This window comes from Ovis aries, chromosome 8, assembly GCF_016772045.2.
Source record: "Ovis aries strain OAR_USU_Benz2616 breed Rambouillet chromosome 8, ARS-UI_Ramb_v3.0, whole genome shotgun sequence".
In the NCBI taxonomy this organism is placed as follows: Eukaryota; Metazoa; Chordata; class Mammalia; order Artiodactyla; family Bovidae; genus Ovis; species Ovis aries.
The window spans coordinates 1,863,827-1,886,344 of NC_056061.1; the positions used below are offsets into that span (position 1 = coordinate 1,863,827).

A 22,518-nucleotide genomic window follows, 5' to 3' on the forward strand; every position below is an offset into this window, starting at 1 on the left:
CTGAGTGACTGAACTGAACTGAACACAAGGAAAATACATGACAGTTATGGGAAGCTGGGTATGAGCCCCAAAGGATAAAGGAACTTTACAGAAGGAAGGACTGTTGGCCTGGAAACAGTGCTGAGGAGTGAGGAGGACACGTCTCCACCCACCAACTCTCGGAGGCATATAGTCTCTCATGGGTATCTGCAGGGTCAAGCCAGGGGGTGCCAGGGTGGCACTCTGATTTGCAGAGACATCGGTAAACCACGTGAAGAGGGTTGAGCAGAGGACGTGACAAGGTCAGGTTTGCATTCTAGATAAATCACACTGGCCTGTGTACTTCTTTGACGGCTCCAAGGTAAAGATGCAAAAACAGTTGCTAAATGGTCATACCAATGGAATACAGAGCTCTTGACGCATCAGGTTTGCACCTGTCAACTACAAATTGGCACTTGTCATTTTAACTCTAGGATGGCTGAATCACAAGTGCTGCTGCAGCTACTGACTTTCAGCGCCCCCTGAGAGAGTTCAGGGCGGAGAGCAGAAGCGAGGCAATTCTGTGTCTGGGGCAGGAGGAGGTGTGGGCTGGCAGAACAGGTCCTCAGATAGTCAGGTATTTTCAGGAGCCGATATTTGAGCTCCATTATTATATCCCTTTTTATCTAGAAAAGCACTAAAACCCTTCCTGATGATGACTGTTCCTCATGACTAGAAGAAAGCTTCACAAGACTAGCAGAATCCTTGCGGGAAAATATGTACGTGATTGCATAGACCCGCCCCCCCCCCTTCACCAAAACCACATAACCTAGTTTTTTCCTCCTGCCACTCTGGAGTGGGTTCTCAGAGCTGAGGTGCTCTCACGTAGGGCTCATTTTGCCCCAGATAAAGCTTAACTCACCTTCCCTGATAGTTCAGTTGATAATCCGCCTGCAATGCAGGAGACCCCAGTTCGATTCCTGGGTTGGGAAGATCCCCTGAAGGAGGGGTAGGCTACCCACTCCAGTATTCTTGGGCTTCCCTTGTGGCTCAGCAGGTAAAGAATCCGTCTACCATGTGGGATTCATGCCTGTCATCCATCTACCCACTCCAGTATTCTGGCCTGGCAAATTCCACGGACTGAGCGAATTTCACTTTCGCTTTTCACAATTCTCCTGTTGTACATTTTTTTAAGTCAACAAAGGCTACAGGGAAAAAAGACCATTTAAGAGACTGCGATTACACTCCTGATAAGAGATCCCAAGCATCTAAAATTCAGTAGTAACAATGGGGTGATTAAGATATGTATGCAGGAGCTCAGTCAGTTAGACTTGATGAATTAGATGTGCAAAGTGAAAGGAGAAAAGAGTTTACAATGACTCAAAATTCTAGCCTCAGGAACTGGTGGTTGATGGGGACAGTGGAGGAAAATCAGATTAATGAGGAGGTATCTGAGGTTTTAGGGCCCCCCTGATAGTTGTCAGTAAAGAACCCACCTGCAATGCAGAGGACTGCCTGCAACATAGGAGACCAGGGTTCCATCTGATTCTGATCAAGTGAGTCTGCTTCTTCCGCTTAAAGTGAGGACTTGGACTGGGATGGTCTCAGGGGTCTCCTTCAACTTTAAAATGTATGTATCAGAAATTACAGGTGAATACTATGAATTTGGCGACCTGCTTAAAACTCCTAATCAAACAATACAATCATTTATCATCTAGTCTTTTTGATCTTGGTCTCCAGGAAGTACTTAAACCTTATGTTTTACTCTGTGGAAAATTTTCTTTCCATACTTCTCTCTTCAATTGATGTTGGTTCTTTCAAATGAACATTGTTTTCTTTGGTATTTAAAATGATGTTATTGTGTTCATAAAATGTACAAAAGAAGGAATCACTAAGGAGTTACTCTTTTTGTAGTTAAACATGCTATTGGGTAAAGCACGGTATAGGGGAGTGAGTAAGTGCACGTGAAATCATGTGACTTGTTAAAGCTTGTTTGGTTGCTTGGGGTCTCCTAGGATACTTGGTTGTTTTTCCACCAACCCACATATCCTCTACATTCCTAATAAAGCCTTTGAAATCTGCTGGGCCTTTAAAGGCTCTCTCACTACTTTCTATGACTTCACCATATCATTAAAAATCTAACATTATTTACCATAATTTAATAGTAACAAGCTTTGTAACCGTATCCAAGGATATGAACTTGTTTGTTGTAACAACGGCCTGAATAGTCCCAACGGACATTAAAGAAAAAACATACCATGTCAAATTTTCAGTAGTTTTATTGAAAAATGCCTCTTTTGTTTCAGAAATAAATAATATAAGGCAGTGAAATTCACAATCTGCAGTTAAAATATAAAAGCAGCAATTCTATGTTCATAGTCTTGCAAACATTTTCCAACTGCTTTCGATAACTAACATTATGTTCTGGAAAAAAAAAGTTCATACTAAATATACAACACAAACATGCAATTCCATCTCTGCAGAATAATCTGCAATTTAGCATAAATGTTAGCGTGTCTAAAACAAGGAGGTTTAAGGCAATATGGAACTGTATCCAGTTGATACAATAACTTCAGCTACATGGCTTAAGGTTTGTGGTTTTTAAAAAGAGATGTATAAGAGCATTCTATGCCCTAATGTATGACAGAGAGTAGAAAAGGAAGATAAACAGTTGCAATGGAGTGACTTTTCCCTCTTTTTTGGTTTTACGAGGGAAACTGCTTGGATGGGGGTGTAACTGAATTGCAGGTAAGTATTGGAAAAGATAAACTGCCCTCTCGAAATACACCGTCGCTCTGGGTTCCAGGACTTAACTGCTTAAGAGTTTCACTGAGGCTGCCTGCTGAGCTACGTAATTAAGGCACAGGGCAGGTTCTCTCCCCGCAGCTTTTGTGAACAAAGGATCTTGCAAGCAACTTCAAGGGCAAAGGCAAAAGACTTCTACAGACTGCGCGGGCAGCGAGCTAGGCTTCCTGCAGGAACAAGGTTCGCTAACAGTCAGAAAGGGTACTCTCCGATGAAGCAACGCCGGAAGAAACGTGGCAGGTAAGACGTCCACTGCTCCGTCTGACCTGTAAATGGGAATCCGAACACCTCCCCGCAGCCCGGCCGCGCTGCGCAAGCGCGCGGGGTCAGGGTCACTGCCGGGGGCGGTGGGACAGGGCGCGCCGCCAGCGCGCGTGGGGAGGATGCTCGCCTGCGGGCTCGTCGGCGCCGTAGTCCTCGTACTCGTCGGCTGTCCGCTCGGGCTCCACCGGCACGATGAAGGGCTCGCGCTCGGGCAAGTAGGCCCCGCCCTCTGGCACGTAGGGCTCTGTCCGATTCAACATTACAGTTACGGCATGGTTTGGAAGGAATACACACACACCAAAAGCTAAACCATCACCCGAGGGGACTACAGTCTTAATCTCATGACTATAAAAGCAGAGAAATTACAACGTTCTGATTCCTTCCATTTGCAGAGAGCACTGGGTGATCTGAAATGGCACTTGTTTGTAACCTTCAGAGGTCCAGCAGTAAATACAATCATTGCACAAACACCTGGGGAGGGTCAGCGACTGTGCCAAAGAAAACTGTCGACCAACCTAGATAGGATTTTTTTTTTTGCATCCCCAAGTAACTTCATGACTTCGAATTCCTCAGTTCAGAGAACCACTGGGAAAGATGAGGAGGTGATGGGGAAGTTATATTAGCTCCTTAAAACTGAACTCTGGAGGTGAAAATCAATTATCACCAAGTAATATACAGTACATGACGTTTTCTGTGGCTGTCTGGCCCACAGCCTGAGTTACAACTGGTGGGTGAGGACCACCCGTGACGACAGCGAAACAGGAAGAAAAAAAGGGATTCTAAAATTTTGGTTTGAAAAGGGCGATTACAAAAACCCAAATGAGAATACATGTACATAAGGTAATCAGACATCGCTAACAAGCAAGAGATGAGGAGATTCTAATTCGATGTTATTCCGGCAGAGAGCAAGCGGCAGGCAGAAGCTGATTGTAGAATTGTTAAGTGATTTTAGTGGACAGTATCACATACAAATCATTTACAAGCCATAATTAGTTTATTATTTACATAAGGTACTTCTCTTTAACCAGGTTAATTGTTTTTCCCAAAATGGCATCATCTCCGCGGTTAGTAGTTTTATTATGCACCTCTTTCACAACCGAGGCACCTCATGAGCTGTGTTTGAACTTTTTTTTTTTTAAATAATATTTTTCTACATTATTACTGAAATGCATCAGGCTTATAAACTAACATCACTGCTTTTGTCTCATTCAAGTTAGTATAAAGAGTCTCCACCCTCCTTTATGATGTCCACCCGGTTCGTTAACCAGATCTGTGGTGAGATTTCCATACAGACTCATTTTCTAATAAGCACGTGCGCAAACATCTCAGAAACAGGATTTTCATGTATTCAAACTGTAAGCAGCACTGGCGACTTAGAAAATTTGTTAGCCGGAACCTGAAACAGGTCAAAGATGATAGTTTTTAAAAGTTGAATTACTATGCAAAAAAAAAATATCTATACACATTCATTTAAGTATGTAATGGTTAAATTATATATGTATATATCCATATATTTCAAGTTACTCATACATACCAGAAGGCAGAGGTAATTCAAATTTCTTTTACAAAGAATGAAATTGCAATTTTGTGAATGGTTTGCATAAGAAATTTAAGATTCATGATTATTTTTGGTCATATGTAAGTATGCACATAAATATATAGATATATAGATATTTAGGTATTCAACTACTCATGCACTACTTGCTAGGAGCCAACCATATCAAACAGCAGTATCATCTGTAAAACTTGCAAGATGCTTGAGGGTGCACTGATGAAAAAGGGCACTGCTGACCACTGCCCACAGCATTAATTTTTTTAATTTCTAGATCAGCATATTGCCTCTGTCCCCATATTCCCCAAATTCAGGCTTAAGAGACTTCTGCCTCCTGTAATTGTCAAATTGTCAAATATTAGAATTTCATGACCAACTCTTGAAAAATTAGTTCCCAGAGTTTATAAAATACTAATTCCATGGACAAAGTGAAATAGTGAAATATTTTCAGTTGCCTCCACTATGTTATCAAATAGTCTGCCTACACATTAGATTCCCAAAACAAATTTTATATATATTCTTAGCATTCTACAGTTGTACTCAACAAATCCCTGTTCCCAACCTTTAGGCAAAAAAAAAAAAAAAAAAAATCAATAACATTCTTTGAACTATCAGGAGAAACAGAGAAGTTATGTTGTGATTTGATAAATGCAAAAGTATAGAAAGAAGGAGAAATAATTATTCAACTCCTATCTGAAATAATGTCATTAAAATTAACATTGATTCTTTTGAGAGAGACTATTACTACATAATCGAAACACACAACTGAAAGAGTTGCTATCTTCAAGAAATCCTCAAATCAACTTTCCTTCAATCCTAGGGAACTCTATTTCCATACAGGTTTTTTAAATTCAGTTGAATTTGGGTCCCTATAATGGCAACACATACCTGGATAGCCTTGTCCGTTGTATGGGATGCTGGCACACTGGGATGAGTCACAGTATCCAGGAGGACCTGGAGGGCCTCGGATACCTGAGTTTCCAGGACGACCAGGGGGACCTGGAGGACCTCTGGAACCTGTGGACCCTGGCGGACCCGTTCTCGATTCTCCTTGTGGGCCTATTGTGGGTTTAAGACAAATATTGCCCTTCTTGTTAAATGCATCTCCTAAGGCGGTCAGCAATACTTTGGCATCTCCACTACTTCAAGACCAGCTGATTCTCTAGCATATGGTAAGAAAATATTTCCTTAGAAATCACCAGTATGAACCAATGTTATTTCTGAAGCTACTGATACTTACTCATGGTTAACACAAATGTAAAGATTTAACCTCCAGGGCTGACCATGGTTGCAAGGGTCTCATGGACCTTACAGTGAAAAAAACAATTCATTCTCAATCTAGTAAACAAAATGCATAGAACAACATCAATAAAAAGCCTGTGAATGAAACACTGGGATGTATCAGGATTTCTAATGAGGATATATTTCCTCAGTCCATTAGCAGTAGTCTATTAGTCTATTTAGCATCTTGAAGAACAGCGGAAGGAACAGGAAATGACACCATCCTTAACAGCTGTGAGGCCAAACAAAACATGTAGGGGAAAAAAAAAAATAGGAATCCCATAAAAAGAAAACAGCATCCCTCTGTCACTAAAACTCAGACCCTCATATATTAAAGTTAAGAGTAAATCTTAAATAGAATGTGCTGAAACTTTTTTTTTTAACAAAACATAAAAATGAGCAGGATCAAGAGGAACTTCTTGCTCAAATATATACCATGATGATCAGCCTGCCTGAAGCTCACAGGATGAGTTTGTGCCTCTGAGGAGGGCTGTGTGCTCTCTCAGTACTTACATGCTCTCTTGTCTGATGTACCAGCAAAACCTACCTGGGGGGCCAGGCAGCCCTCGAGGTCCTGGAGATCCAATACCCCTTTCACCTTTCTCTCCCGGCAAACCTAAGCAAGGACAAAATTGTAAAACACAGAGGGAAAATTATCTGGGAAAAATGTAGTTTACATCGGAACCGATAATACTTGATTCATGTAATTCATTTCCCTTAGTAAAAGCAGAACCCAATTTTTCACAGAAGTCCACTTTATAAGCCAAAATTCTTTCTAGACATTTGTGTAATTCCAGATTCATGGCCAAGAAACAAATCTGGCTACAAGTCAGGGGAAAAATAATTTGAAGAAAACAAACACATCGAATATATTATTTTAGAAACAGTAATTAAGAACAGAAATCTTGAATAAAGAATTAGAACCCACTGAAGACATCTCAAAGTTACCTTTGCTTCAGTAACCCTATGAGGATGGCATCTAAACCATTAGAATTATAGAAGCATCTAGGTTTTCCCCAAAATGTTAACCACTACTTTCACAAAGTCAGTCCCCAGCATGCTGAACCATCTGGAATCAGATAATCTTGTTTTTCTTCTTTTCCTTCAATTACACTTATCTACCATGAAATTAAAGCCAAATAAACACATAAGACCAGTTCCAGACCCTGAGTAAAGGAACCAGAAGAATTTGGATTTAAAATCCTAAGGCTGCTTACATTCAGTTGCTGCCCAGCTCTTGCCAGTCAAAACAATTAATAAGGTTTTAGTGCCTGATTCCCTTTGCCAAGAAACAATTTTGCTCGCTAACAACAACAATCAGAAAATGGCATTGTCTTGACCAAGATCTCCTGACAAAATCTTCCTGTGTTCTAAGATAAGGATCTCTATAGCCTGCAGCTGCCTGGAAAGAAGAACAGGTTCAGGGATGCATAGCTCTTCTGGGGCTGTCCAAACAAGACCAGCGTCGTTTGCCAAGCTCAGCCTTCCACGTGCTTTTCGACCCAGCTTCTACACTTCCAGATTCCTTCCTTGATGCCTAGGCAGCAGCGGAGAATACCTACCTCGTTCCCCAGGGGGCCCCTGCATCCCTGGTGTGCCTGGGAAGCCGGGCCGCCCCCCAGGTCCTGGTTCTCCTCTGGCTCCTGCACTGCCGGGGGGGCCTGGGGGGCCTGGAGGGCCTGGCTGGTTGCGACTTGAGTGGTAATCGTTTGGAATCTGGTTCAGCATCTGATTGAATCTGTTCATCTGACCTAAAAATTAAAATAAGACTTATTAGTCAGAAACACAGAAAGGAGTGGATGAGGACATGAAACAGATTTCTCTTAGTATTTAGTGACATTCATCTCTGTTCCTGCCCCTTCCGGCAAACATTTTAATTAGAATCCCAACCCTAAAATAAAACACTGCAGTCATCCCAGACAAAATGATCCCTGATAAGAACACCAAATACTGTCTAGTAAGCCATCAGCATTACTCTAAACATAAAACACTTGTGAAAGTTTAACATGGTTCTGATATGAAGCCCCAAGGTTTTGCCCAAAGATGTCACTCAAAAGAGAACCTTTTTTAAAATTAATAAATGACAGCATTTGTGTGTGTGTGCCTACAGCAGTGATAATCAGGCTTTAGTGTAAGCTGGAGTCACCTGTGAGATACTTCAAACACTACAAATTTCTGGGTCTCATCTCCAAAGAGTGATTCACCAGATTTAGGGTGAGCAAGGAACTCATTTCTCACACACAGCATCGGTGACTCTGAAGCAGGGGCTCCTTGGAACCACCCTGGGAGACAGCTGGCCTAAATCTTCTGAAAAGGGGGGACTTGAGTTGGAGGTCATACTCAGTTTGCAGGCACTAGGCCTTATCACTTAATAAATTTCATGGAATAAGGAGAAAGAGCCCATGAATCAAAAGGAGGCAATAAAAAGTTCCCCATCAACGTGGACTTTTCAGGATCAAATTAATCTCCATGGTCCTCCTTCCTTAAGAGTTAGTAAAACTCAAACGTCATAACTTAAAAGATGCAATGATTGCTGCTTCAATGGAAACCCAATAAAAAACAGTAATACTGAAACTGAAAGGCCCTTTTAAAATGTGATTTTGTATCAGACTGAATATAAAGATAACTGGCTATTATTTTACCTTGGGTTACTGTTTTATCTTGATCACAATCATTAAAATATCATCAGCTTTATCTAACAGGATACAAAACTGACAATGTATAAAAAAAGAGGTTGTGAAAATGAAATAGAAACATTTATCTTAGAAAGTATGTATCTTAGAAAATACTCTGCATTTTCCTGCAATTAACTTAAACATATATTCAAAGGCAGAGAAATTTTACCGCTTATCAACTGCTCACAGACTTGTCTTGCGACTGCTCGCATCATGTTCTGGGAAGCAATGTCTCCCTAGTGAAGTAAAGCAGCAAGTCGGTCAGCATATTATTCTCATAGTTCCAGAGTTCAACGTTTAACACACAAAGCAAACTTGTAAGTCAAATTTTAAGAAATACGTACTCTATCGCCTTTCTCTCCTTTCAATCCTGATGGACCCTGAAATACAGGAATTTCAGATATTACAAACTGACAAACACGGTCTCAAATGACTTATGAATGGACATGAGGAAAGACAGCAAGGTCTATTTTCTAACAAATTAGCAAAATCACACATCATGTTCACACTGAAGTTACTCGCATTTCGCTTGTCTGTAAGAAGGAATCTAATCTGTCTCCCTGTCTCTCTCTCTCTCTCCCTCTCTCAGAAGCACGTGTCCTCCAAAATAGTGCTGAGATGTGAATTTTATGATCACGTTTAGAAGTTATGTATTGCGTCTTCATTTTATCATGCCCATTAGAAATAGAGATCGGGAACTGAAATACATGTCACATTGCCCTTGCTAACATTCTACCCTTTTATCATGTCAGTATGGCTGGGGAGCTCAACTGGCGATTGTAGGTTAATCTTGGTTCAGTTCTAGCAAGAACCCAGAAGACCTTGTAATAGTAAGACCGTCCATCAGTTCCCTAACTAAACTGCGTCTCTAACTTCTTCTAGTGATTTTGTGCATTGAATATGAAAGGGCTATGTGCCTCACTTATTAAAGGACTTAATCCAAATGGTGGTCCCACATCCAAGCACAACTACAGAATTTGTTCTTAATGTTCAGTCGCTAAGTTGTGTCCAAGTCTCTGTGACCCTGTGGACTGCAAACACCAGGCTTCCCTGTCCTTCAGTATCTCCCGGAGGTTGCTCAAATTCACGTCCATTGAGTCAGTGATGCCAGCCAACCATCTCGTCCTCTGCTACCCCCTTTCCTATTCTGTCAGGCCTCTAACTGGCCATGAGAACATCTTGGAAAAAGTCTTCCTTCTAATGCAAGAAGTTTTTGTCTTTCTGTATATCTCCAGGCTACCCCCGGAATGGAATACCCACACCACTGACAAATCTAATGTTCAGATAACATCCCAAACTGCATCTTACCGTCTCCAAGACTTTTGCCTCAACTCCTCAACATCCATCCAACTGGTCTTCCTTTCTCCCACTTTTGCCCCTTTCGAGTCTGTTCTCCACAGAGAAGCCAGAGTGTTACTTTTAGGAGGAAAATCGGCCCAAGTCATTCTTGGCTCCAAGGGCTTCTTATCACACTTAGAATAAGTGTAGTCTGGGTAGACCACATGATGGCCTCTGCCCAGCTGCCTGACCTCGCCTCTCCTCACTTCCTTCGCTTCAGGTGCTCGGATGTCTCTGCTGTTCCATCCACATGCCACACTCACCCTCCCTCAGCCTTTGTTCATCTTTCCCCACACCTGGAATAATGTTCCCACAGATGCTCCAGCCTCGCTGCACCTGCTTGGACAGGCTCGCTGACTGCTGCATCTGAAATAGCCCATTCACACCACCATAATGAGCCCCTAAAACCTTACTCTGTGTCTCTTTTTTTCATATCACTGATCATCACCAGAAACTATATTATGTATTTACATTTTTGGTTTATATCTCCCACTAGGAGCTCCATGAGGGCAAGGACTTCACCCTGTTTATGGTTTTATCCAGACCCTAGAATGCCAGCTAGCACAGTTAGGCACCAAACCGAAGGGTGCTGAGTAAATGAATAAAAATATTCCATCAGCAGTTCTTGGAAACATCCACTATACAACATCAGGTTTTATATGTTAACAGGAAGGCAACTCTGCATACAAGCACTAATGACAAGCTAACGGTGACTGAGCTAAGTTCCCTGCTAAGACCTTTATACATGCAACTGCTAGTTTTGGTTTTAGAAACCAAATGTAAATAGAAGAGAGAAGAAAAGGAGGGGCAAGTTACCACTTTAGCCTCTTGATGAAAGTGAAAGTGGAGAGTGAAAAAGGCTTAAAGCTCAACATTCAGAAAACGAAGATCATGGCATCCGGTCCCATCACTTCATGGGAAATAGATGGGGAAACAGTAGAAACAGTGTCAGACTTTATTTTTCTGGGCTCCAAAATCACTGCAGATGGTGATTACAGCCATGAAATTAAAAGATGCTTACTCTTTGGAAGAAAAGTTATGACCAACCTAGATAGCATATTCAAAAGCAGAGACATTACTTTGCCAACTAAGGTCCGTCTAGTCAAGGCTATGGTTTTCCTGTGGTCATGCATGGATGTGAGAGTTGGACTGTGAAGAGAGCTGAGTGCCGAAGAATTGATGCTTTTGAACTGTGGTGTTGGAAAAGACTCTTGAGAGTCCCTTGGACTGCAAGGAGATCCAACCAGTCCATTCTGAAGGAGATCAGTCCTGGGATTTCCTTGGAAGGACTGATGCTAAAGCTGAAACTCCAGTACTTTGGCCACCTCATGCAAAGAGTTCTCATTGGAAAAGACTGATGCTGGGAGGGATTGGGGGCAGGAGGAGAAGGGGACGACCGAGGATGAGATGGCTGGATGGCATCACGGACTCGACGGACCTGAGTCTGAGTGAACTCCGGGAGTTGGTGATGGACAGGGAGGCCTGGCGTGCTGTGATTCATGGGGTTGCAAAGAATCGGACACGACTGAGCGACTGAACTGAACTGAACTGAAAGGAGGAAAATGGGGTGGATAACGTCCAGATAAATGTCACCAAATTGTAGTTATAAGAAAAACTGGAGCTTGACTCTCCCTTTACCAAAAGTACTGGACTCTCATGGAAACATTATTTAGCTTGGAGCCTTTTGTAAATTTCAGGGACTCTTTTTTGCATTAACTGCTACTCTGTTCCCATTTGTTGTTTTGTTTTGTTTTTAAGTTACTGCCTCTCTGAGATTGGTCTAGTGTATATGATTTAGAACTCATCTTTATTGCCAGTATCTTGGGATCTCATTTCAAGTAAAGAAAGTAGAAATTTCTTTCAGGTTTCTAGCTGCAGCCATCAATTACATCAGTGATATTCTTATGCTAGACTCTATTTTTGTCATCATAAAAAGAAACAGAATTCTGAATGGGTTGAAAAGTTCCGTGTACTTTTAACCACTCTTGTGAAGTTTCTGCCATGATTCATTAACGAAAAGAGAGTAATATGGTCATCTGCTAGAGTATACACAGTGTATGAGGCCTATCAGGAGGCCTTTCATCTTTATGCTGCTTGCTTAATTTTATGTAAACGTAGAAAGCATGCCATGTCACATAAAGATCTACCCTAAATTAGTTTGACATTAAACTTTTTTATTTTAACTTGGATTTATACTTTTTTTTTTTTAACTTGGACAATACTTAAGAGTAAAGTTCCATTCAGAGAACAGCTCTGATAGGTGTGTTATTACGAATATCAGACTTCATGATCTTCGAAATAAATTTTTATATTTCAGAATTCTACTCAGAAAAAAACTGCTTAAAATAAATTTATTCTTCATAGACATAAATAGGGAAGAGCTTGTAAGGAAGAATATGGAGCCCAAAAGTCATTACAAATATGTGCTCAGTCGCTCAGTCATGCCTGACTCTTTGTGATCCCATGGACTGTAGCCCACCAGGCTCCTCTGTCCATGGAATGTTCCAGGCAAGAAAACTGGAGGGGATTACCATTTCCTACTCTAGGGGATCTTCCCGACCCAGGGATCAAAATCCTGTCTCTTGCATTGACAGGCAGACTCTTTACCACTAGCGCTACCTGGGAAGCATTCAGTTTTGGAGTTACAAATTTGAAAATGGAAGATATGCATTATACCAGCTCAACTATTATTTTAACCAAAACATCTGATAAAAAGAAAGTTAAACTGGATATGAGTTGGAGCAGGGCAGTGTAAAAAAGTAAGACAATGGATTAGATAAATCCTTTTCATTCTGGGGCTAAGGCTCTAGCATCCTCCACAGAAGAGGAGAGCGGGTGGCATGGCCACAGAACGCTCACAAAGGGTTAACTTGCAGAGCATCCACAGGGGCGCCGTGGACCATCATGTGTTTTTCTGTCTTAAGCTGCATACCGCTCCTAAATAAAAAGAATGATTCTGCTGACCCAGCTCTGAGTGTTTATACAGTGCAGAAATATGTGTCTTGGCTCATAATCCCATTCTCCTTTTAAAGAAACCCTATGACCACAATTTTCATCCCAGAATGTTATAACTTGGAGAGAAAATTTTAGAACTAGTACCAAGTTAAATCCATGGGTTTAGCATAGTTTCAACAAATGCTTCAAACGTATTACAGCAGAGATAACATAAATATGCCACAGTTTTGCAGTCTCTTCATCACTCACAGTGGGATGACTAGGCATGCAAGCCATCCACTTACTGGTCGGCCGTGATCTCCGGGCTTTCCCGGTTTCCCACTTGGTCCTGTGACTCCTGGAGAGCCTGGACTTCCCTGCAACACACAGGCAGAGAAAACAAAAGGTTACCGTGAAAGAGGAGTCCCATGTAAAGTAAACTAACAAAGCATGGCGGGTTTTGAAAGCTTTCAGCATATTAAGGAAGAATAAAATTAAATTTAAGATAACATGGAGGAAAAAAATACCAAAAGTTCCTATTCAGTCTTTATGGAGTGTATAGTTGAAAAATACACTTGAGACCATTTGAAAAATATATACATATACTGTTTTTAATCAGTTTCACCATTTACAGACTGAGATCCTAGTAAATTGGCTACTAAATGAATTTACAGAAAGCAATTTCTTTTCGTTTATTTCTGTTATCAAAATAGAAAACACATCAAAAGACAGGAGTGAAAACTTTGTTTGGGGAAGAAATTGAGAAGGTATCTGAGCACCATGTGGTGGAGCTCCCCTTATCTCCAGGAAGTTGTAGCTCAGCCTAGAAACTCACTTTTTCTTTGGTGCATTTGAATAAAGCGTACTTCTCTTCTACCATATCAGCACCCTCAACCCCATCAAAACCATAAGAATTTCTCCCTTTTAGCACATCTTCAAGAAACTTTAGCCATAGTTTAGTCTGTGGGGTGGCAAAGAGTCATACACAACTGAGCAACTTTCACACATATTTTAGTAAAATGTTTATAATATTGCTGCTGCTGCCAAGTCACTTCAATTGTGTCCGACTCTGTGCGACCCCATAGATGGCAGCCCACCAGGCTCCCCCGTCCCTGGGATTCTCCAGGCAAGAACACTGGAGTGGGTTGCCATTTCCTTCTTCAATGCATGAAAGTGGAAAGTGAAAGTGAAGTTGCTCAGTCATGTCCGACTCTTAGTGACCCCATGGACTGCAGCCTACCAGGCTCCTCCGTCCATGGGATAATATTGCTAGACAATACATTATCTTCTAAAGCTAAAATTTCCTTAAAATGGAATCATCAGATTTCTGTAAAACACTCTTCTATTCATCAATCATATAAATGTTAATCTCTGTAGTAAATACTTTAAGCAAAAGTTTACTATACATTTTCAACTCTACTTGAGAACATATATATTAAACATAAATCATTCATATCCAGCCAGAAGCCACGAAGAGCATCCATTACCTCCAACAATGTAATTGCAATCTCACCTGGATGCAAGTATACAGATACTTCTTTCAGAGTCACTGGCTTCAGTATTTTTCCCAAAGATCTTAATTAGAAAACCTATTCAGTAAGAATTACATCCTCTGAATGACTTAAAGCTGTTCAGTAATTAATATCCTTAAAATTCAAATAACTTAAAGCTACAGCCTCTTATAATTCTAAAAGAGGAAATGACCAGCAGGATCATAAAACCCACCACTTAATGTACACGACACATGGAAGGAACTAGGGCACTAACAAGTTAGGGATATTTTTCTGTTTTTCAAGTATAACTTGATTAAACAGAAAGACTCTCTATTTTAACACATGTGTTTTCTCTAGCCGATTTTGATTTAGGAGAATAAAAACAAGCAGGTCCCTCAACAGTGTGGTCCACAGCACAAATGGAACATGCCTCAAAGGTCAGGTTACTGAATGTTTTCCTAGCAAGTGGGAGTAGGGGGTCAGGACAGGGAGATGAGTGTCACGCATTCCATTCTTACCGGTGGTCCAGGCGGACCCCTGGGTCCCATTGCTCCATCTTTTCCAGTAAAGCCCTATTGTAAAAATGAAATTAAGTGTGGATTAGTGAAATAATGACCAAGCAAAATGGAAAGAAACTAAACAGGATGATAAAAGTGACAGGTGAGGGATTTAACCCAACTGTAGGTAACTTTTCAATACAAAGACAAATATGCAAAAAAAATGCTTTCCATTTAAGTTATGCCTTTTACTGAATAATTCAGTTCTAAACTCAGTCATTTATAGGGTTACAAATAAAATCATTTTAAGAATCAAACTAGTCTTCTCCAAAGAAGGCAGTTTCCTACTATGAAGACACTAACTTTTCTTTTATAAGAGTATAAAGAAATCTACAGGAAGACTAGCCCTTTCTACTGAAAAGTCAACGTCCACGAACTGGCCTGGGAAGGATCAAAATAGGATGAAGGGAATGTTGCTGAAGAAACCAGGTGACGTCAGAGAAGATGCAGGAGAGGCCAACCACCTGGTTAGAAAACTCCCTTCCTTGCTTCCAGACAGCCAGGACAGGACCACTGTTGCTTCACTCCTGGGTGATTTCTCTCCTCCCCTCCAAGAAAGAGGCAAAACCACCTTAACTCCACCACTCAGAAAGAAAGGAAATCCTCAGTCCTCACTTAATTGTTTAGTGGTCCATCTCTCCTCATCTCACATACAGGCTAGACCCATACCAGATCAGGTTGAGAGGAGAGATCTACCCGGGAGTAGTGGGCATCTCTGTGCAGCCTGCACAGTGCCAGACGACCTCTGCCTGGAATGAGTCACTCGCTGCCCGCTTAGTATTCATCCCAAGTGCAGACCTCTGAAATCCAGCCGAGGATTTCTGAGTCAGGCAGTTTTTTATGGTTGCTGCATTCCTCTGTCAAAGGAAAATTTTGCCTCCTTTGAGAATAAGTGATAATTTTATGCATATTCTTGGATCCTAGCAAAAAGTCAAGAACATTTGGATCACTGCCTGCATTAAGTATCCACGATGCCATTGATTTTACAAAAGAGGAAGTTTAAATTATTTCTTTAAAATTGCATTAGAAAGAGTCTGTCCCTTCAAAAAAATTCAGAAACTTATAGAGATAAACATTTCAGACTGTTTTCTGGAAGATCTAGGCCTGCTTAACAAAAAACAGACTCTAAGTTCATCTGATGTAACATCAACACCACTCCTGGGAGCCACTTAAGAAGCAAAAATGCTCTGAGTATGGTTTGGACAGTTGAATGTCATCTAAATGTCCTCCAACCACTGTAGAAAACACTCTTTTGCTTTCATTTTTTAAGGTAAGTATCACGTCTATGAATAATCCTCCTTCAGTCATCCTAAGAATTTCCTGATCAACCATTTTCTCTTTTTTCCTTGCTTTACTGAGCTATAATTGGCAAAATCATATATATTTATGGTGCACACGTGACGTTTTGATACATGTAGACACTGTGTATTGATTACCACAATCAAAGTAACACATCTATCACCTCACAGAGCTATCATTTTTTATGTGGTGAGACTATTTAAGATACACTCTATTAGCAAATTTCAAGTACACAATATAGTATTAACTATAGTCATCATAATGTATATTAGATCTCCAGAACTTATCTGGCATAACTGAAACTCTGTATCCTTTGCCTAATATCTCCCCATTTCTCCCTTTTTCAGCCCCTGGCAGCCACCTGCTTCCAGGAGTTCAGCTTTTTTGAAATTTCATACATAAGTGAGATCATGCAGTATTTCTCTTTCTGTGCTTTGCTTATTTCAGGTGGTATGTCCTCCAGGTTCAAGGTTTATCCATGTTTTGGGAAATGATAGCATGTCCCTCTTCTTTTAAGACAGAATAATATTCTATTATATATATTAAACATATATACAAAAATATCACATCTTCTTTATCCACTCATTCATGAGCGGATAGTTAGGTCTAACCAGCCATTTTCTCTTAGAAGTAACATATACCTAAATTGGGATGAGGCGGATTCTATTCTGGTGACCTCAGAAGGGCTACCACTGAGCCATCTGCAGAACTTTGTGCTGCAAATTTTATTTTTTTTACTTTCCATTTTCAAAGCTGCAGCAGTTATTGCTGCTTCCCTCCATAGGAGGGTGGCCAAAAGGACCTGTGGTCGCTTTCACAGATGCACGTGTATGACTTGCCTGAACATGTACTTGTCTTGCTACTTTCTAACATCCCCAAAACTGTGGCTCATTTGAAAATCAATCTGTGCTGAAGGCAACCCAAACCTCTTGCTTCTACCAACTGCATCTTGGTAGGACATCTTCCTTCATCACCATGGTCTTGGGCGTGCTCTCCTGAGCTTTTATTCTCTTCTCTCCTACCACAGGGTTCAAGTTTCTTCATTCCTTCCTTCCTCTCTCTGTCTCCCTTTCTTTCTCTTTTGGCTGAGATGCCTGCACCCAAAGTCTAACTTTCCAAAACCGTTTATGTTCCATCAGCTGTGACTCCTACTCTCAGCATTAGTGACAGGAAACAGTTGTAGGTACAAGGCTGTGATGGAAAAAAGATGAATAATTTCCTGAAAACTTTCCTCCCTCTCAACATGAGGGTCCTGGGTTGCCTCACCACAAAGCTGGATTCACAGATTAAAATGTGAGAGTGAAAAACACAGTCCTTCCCATCCCTTCACTTTTCAGGGAAGCAGTGATGGTGGGGACAGCTGCCTGACCACCAGCTCAGAAGGAGCGTGTTGGTGGGGTGGGCACTGACCACCCAGCAAGTCTGCATGGAACCCATGCAGAAGCTCGTGCCAACCCAACACGGCCTCTGTAGTAGCGGTGGCAAGGGAGGCAGCCCATCATTACTTCTGTTGTTGTTTTTTTTTAATTGGAGTATATTTGATCTATAATGTTGTATTTAATTTCTGTTATACAGCAAGGTGACTCAGTTATACATATATATTCTTTTTCATATTCTTTCTTATCATGGTTTATCATAGGACATTGAACTATATTCAATATCCGTTATTACTTCCTGACTGTGATATTTTTGGTTTTGTTGACTAATTGCATATACCGACTGGTCACCCTTGCAATATCATTGTGGTCCTTTATTATAAGACAAGGATTCAAATAAAACTAGAGTGCCAGTCTCAAAAGAGTCAGAAAATATGTATAATTACCAGCGGGTCCCAGGCTCCCAGAGAACAGTTTTCTCTTTGACCTCATTTTCTCAGAAATTCAAAAGTAGGCATTGGAACAAATAAATTTCATTGGCAAATCATCCAACATTTGGTATTATCTGGGCAAAACTTTGCTCCATCTGATTGACCCAACTCTTCTGCCCCATGGTGTCTTGGAGGTGTTAAGGTTAACAAATCAATGCGTAAGTGACAACTATTATAGCCTTGGCCCTCTCAGAGCCTGCTGCTAGTCTGTTTTGACTTGATTAGTCAGAATATAGACAACACTCAGACTGCTGTCTAAACCAGAAGGTGCTGAAGTCATTAGTGCCTTGGTTCTGAGCAGCTCTAAAACCTTCTATTAAAGCATCTGTGGTCTCCTATGAAACCAAATGTTTCTGTAACATTAAACAGAGCACAGAACTCACTGTGCTTCTCACCTACTTGTCCTAGAAAAAACTGGGTCTCCTGCACTGATTTCCTCATTACTCAACAACAGACCTGAGATCTGCCATAAATAAGCAAAATTCCTACTAAGTTCCAGTTGCTATCCATCACAGAGGCCTGCAGATGGTATCTGAGTTCTAAAGGCATAGAAAAGATGTCCCTGACCACATGCAAAGTGCCACGGGAATCAAGACTATTTTTAGTTACATAAAACATGCCTCATAAAAATTTTTTAATTTTCAGATGTGATTCAGTTTTCTAGGATTCTTGAATCTCTTTCCAATGAACCAAAAGTTGTTGGTTTTCAGAGCATGCTGAATTTTTTAAAATTTCCAAAATTCTAACGACTCATTTAAAGTCCCCCCATTTTGTTTCATAGACCTTGAGATTGCCCTGGTGTCAGTTGGTCCACTGATACTAGCTTTTCTGCCTCCTATGAGATATGTGAACTCTATTTCCAGCCACACCAACTGAATTTTGGGATGGGGGGCGGTTCATTAATAGGCAATAATCATGTCCAACGTCGTTAGAAGCCACACAAGAAAACTTACTCTGTCTCCTGGAGGGCCCATTGGTCCTGGTGGGCCAGGCAATCCTGGAGTTCCCTACACGAAAGGAAACAAGCAAGAAAACACTGTAATGAACTTCTTGTGTGAGGAAAGGAATTCGTGTCCTTCTCCAAAACGTTTGGAAGAAAAGTCAGGGGACTCTGAGAAGGAACAGAAACTCAGTACTGAGCACAGAGTGAGCCTGAGAGCGAGACGCTAGCTCAGTCAACAAGCCCAGACCTGACTGCACAGCCCCAGTCTGAAGCCTCAGACCAGGCGACGGAATGGAAAACGGCCAGGCTTCTGCTCTGCGGCTTAACCTTGGTTCACCTTCTGAGGCACTACAAGGGCAACTTTGCAAAGAACACTTGACGAGTCAAGAAAAGGCAAGGTGAAGAACAACTCACAGTCCGGCCTGGAAGTCCTGGCTCTCCAGCATCGCCCTTCATTCCCTGGCGACCCTGAAGCAAGCAGTGGGAAAACAGGTCTCAGCATTTTACAGAAATTCAGTGAAAAGGGAAGACGTGAGTCATTCCTGAAATCTCTATCACTTCATAAATCCAAGGAAGCATATTTGTGAAGGGAGATGAATAAATTATTTTGGGGACTGATGCTCACTTTTTAAACTACAAATGCTGTTATAATTTCCATTTATCGTGTTACGGGATCATTTTATATAATCATGGGATAATATGCCTTTTTTAAAAGAACCCAAGTTGAAGGGGAAACTATTTTTATTATTTAACATATTTAATTTGGTGCTAACTGTAATGGAGAGCCAATGAAATGTAACATAATTTTGTTCTGTATAACATGCTAGAAGACACTTGTTAATAGGCAAATCTGAATTAAAGCTGATAATTTAATAGTAGTAATAAGAAAATAAATAGAAATAAAACTCTCCAAACTCCCCTGTGGATGTACGAAGCTAAAAGTAGATGCATTCAATCCTGTTCCTTTTTCACAGCTGCACTGAGAGGTACACAGGGTCTTAGTTCCCTGACCAGAGATTGAACCTATGCCCCCTGCAGTGAAGCTCTCAGTCTTAACCACTAGACCCCCAGGGAAGTCCTGCATTCAACCCTTTTGAGTGAAAAGAAAAATCCAGTTCCTTCAAATGTTTCATTTCTAGCTATATCTGATACAGATTATTTTTTCTCTAAATGCCAAAAAAGACCTTTCTTTAAAGGGAGTTTAGACTTAAATTTAAAACTATGTAATTATCTGGATTCTTATTCATATGCTGTATTTGTTTTATCTTAAAGTATAGAAAAAAGTAGTTAAATGAAACACCAGCCTTAAAGGGTAAGACACTTCTCCTAAGTTCAGATTGGCATTTGGAATAAAACAAATTTTTATTGAAGTAATGACCTAGATAAATAAGTCATAAATATCAGACAGAACCTTAGGGCCTGCCACAGACTCAAAGCCATTTCAAAGCTTTCAGGATATTAAAGGATATTTGCATTACTTATTAAAATAATTTTTAAAGGTCAAAGAAGTAGCAACCATTTTTCCTACATAGTTACGTATTATTACATATGCTATTTACATATCTGAAATTACAGTCACAGGAAGTCATCTCAATGACTAAACTTGTTGAGTTTTCTGAAAAAACACTTGAATTTGGCAAAATAGAGTAGAAAATGTTCCAGTTAAATTCAGCATTAATCCACCATCCTCATTTCATACAGAAAGCCTTTGTGCTTACTTGTTCACCGGGAATAGACAGGCCATTGGGTCCCTGAGGGCCTGGAGGACCCTGGGGCCCAGGAGGACCTGTATCTCCACGAGGACCGGGGGGACCCTACATACAGAACAGAGAAACAAGCACAGAGTCATAGACTACCCTTCCAGGGCTGTTTTCACAGCTCTAAGATACCAATTAGAATCTGCAAACGTTTTAGAAATCGCCCCATCTATTGGGTTGACCAGAAAACCCAAACGAAGCTTTTGGCCAACCCAATATAAAAGTATTTGTTAATGTCATCCCTTTCTTCCTTTGACTACTCACTAAAAGAACGGGAAAGTACAATAAATTCACAAGAGCACTTAAATTTCCCAACCTATTTTCACATGGGAACAGGTTTCTTAAAAAGCAAAATACATCAAATATATTCATATATCTATAGTCCTAGATTCACTCAGAGATCAAACCTTGAGATTCACTAGATTTGATTTCTTTTAAGCTGGTGCTGATGCCTCTTAGACTTGGGCTGATTTCTGGGACTAACATATGTCTACATCAGGCAAGGAAAGAACAGATATGTTCACTCTATGCAGGAGCTTCTTTGCAGGGTGTCCAGGTAGAAAAGGACAAACCTGGAGTTAGACAGACCTGGGTCAGCACCCCAGCCTCACTTTCCTGAGTTAGCTTAATGACGGTATGACAAAAACTACATATCACCTTCATAATACATCCCCCCAAGATGCTGGAGTTGTCTTACAGAGACAGTTTTGAACCAGTAGAAGAGGCCAGTGACCCCCAGCGAAGGCAGATGTCGCGGGCTCGGCTCTTTCTCTGAGAGAGAGGAACCCTCCCCAGCTCCCTCTAGTGGGACTCTGCTCCTTGGAGGGGGTCTTCCAGCTGATGGCCAGGACGCCCCCTCTGCTCCCCCATATGAGAGCAGAGCCCTTAGGTGCTTCTAGAGGTCTCCCATGGGCAATTCCCACTTCAGTGACATTCCCTGCACATCCCTTTATCTGACTAATCTAATCTACCGTTCTGATATCCTGAGGCAAGACAGAGATCATTATATTGCCTAAGGCTCACTAAACTTGAATCAGCTTGTTCAAGGGCACATTACCCTGTGAGCGGAAATTTGAATAAAGAGACTTCAACATGTAGGTGAAAACGTAAATGAACTCTAAAATATACTTACAACTGCCCCACTGACACCTCTTTCACCTCTCGGACCTTTAGCACCAGGTCCTCCCTAAAATACATGGTAAGAGCACATTTTAGGGTAAACATAGGAAACAAGGAAGAAGCTGATACATAAAAATTGCTTTAAGAAGCATCGCATACTCCAGACAACCAATAATTCTACAGCTATTTATGAAATATGGAAGTAAATACCTTCTATCATACAAATGTGTGGGAAAGGAGAATTTCAAAACCTTTTTAAGGATTTCATTTTTATATTCTGATCTTCCCTTAATTGTTAGCAAATTTTGAAGTTGATTTGAAAATTTGAGGTTTACTAAAAAAAAAAGCATTACTTTAAATACAATATTTAAGCATTTCTAAGGGAAAAAAATCTATTTTGGAATTATATGAGTATATTCTTCAGGGAAAATAATATGCAATAAGAAGACTGTCTCAGAACATGTAATTTAGTAACAAGAATTCAGAGACCTGTTCACTGAACAAAGAGGAAATAAACATGATACTGATATCCAACAACATTATCTTACAGTTAGGAAAAAATTCCTACTTCCTCAAAAACATCGAAGTCACATCCAAGGTCTAATTTTATGATTATAAATATAACTCAGGTAAGTCACTATTAATTAAAGAAAATAAATGATGTTAATTCCAGATA

At 40.7% G+C, this 22,518-nt stretch overlaps 1 protein-coding gene across 2 annotated transcripts in view; it reads right to left on the minus strand.

Moving 5' to 3' along the window:
- Positions 1-2,219: 2,219 nt before the first annotated feature.
- COL12A1 (collagen type XII alpha 1 chain) overlaps positions 2,220-22,518 on the minus strand; it is a 120,100-nt gene continuing 99,801 nt past the window's right edge. For both annotated transcript variants that reach the window (XM_015097286.4, XM_060419188.1), the window contains exons 55-66: positions 21,856-21,909; positions 20,685-20,780; positions 19,381-19,434; positions 18,977-19,030; positions 14,819-14,872; positions 13,113-13,184; positions 8,880-8,915; positions 8,705-8,771; positions 7,423-7,611; positions 6,408-6,476; positions 5,468-5,638; positions 2,220-3,271 (exon numbers count right to left, since the gene is read on the minus strand). In XM_015097286.4, coding sequence (XP_014952772.3) covers positions 3,096-3,271; positions 5,468-5,638; positions 6,408-6,476; positions 7,423-7,611; positions 8,705-8,771; positions 8,880-8,915; positions 13,113-13,184; positions 14,819-14,872; positions 18,977-19,030; positions 19,381-19,434; positions 20,685-20,780; positions 21,856-21,909 — 1,092 coding nt within the window. In that variant the 3' untranslated portion in view covers positions 2,220-3,095. The remainder of the gene's footprint in view (positions 3,272-5,467; positions 5,639-6,407; positions 6,477-7,422; positions 7,612-8,704; positions 8,772-8,879; positions 8,916-13,112; positions 13,185-14,818; positions 14,873-18,976; positions 19,031-19,380; positions 19,435-20,684; positions 20,781-21,855; positions 21,910-22,518) is intronic.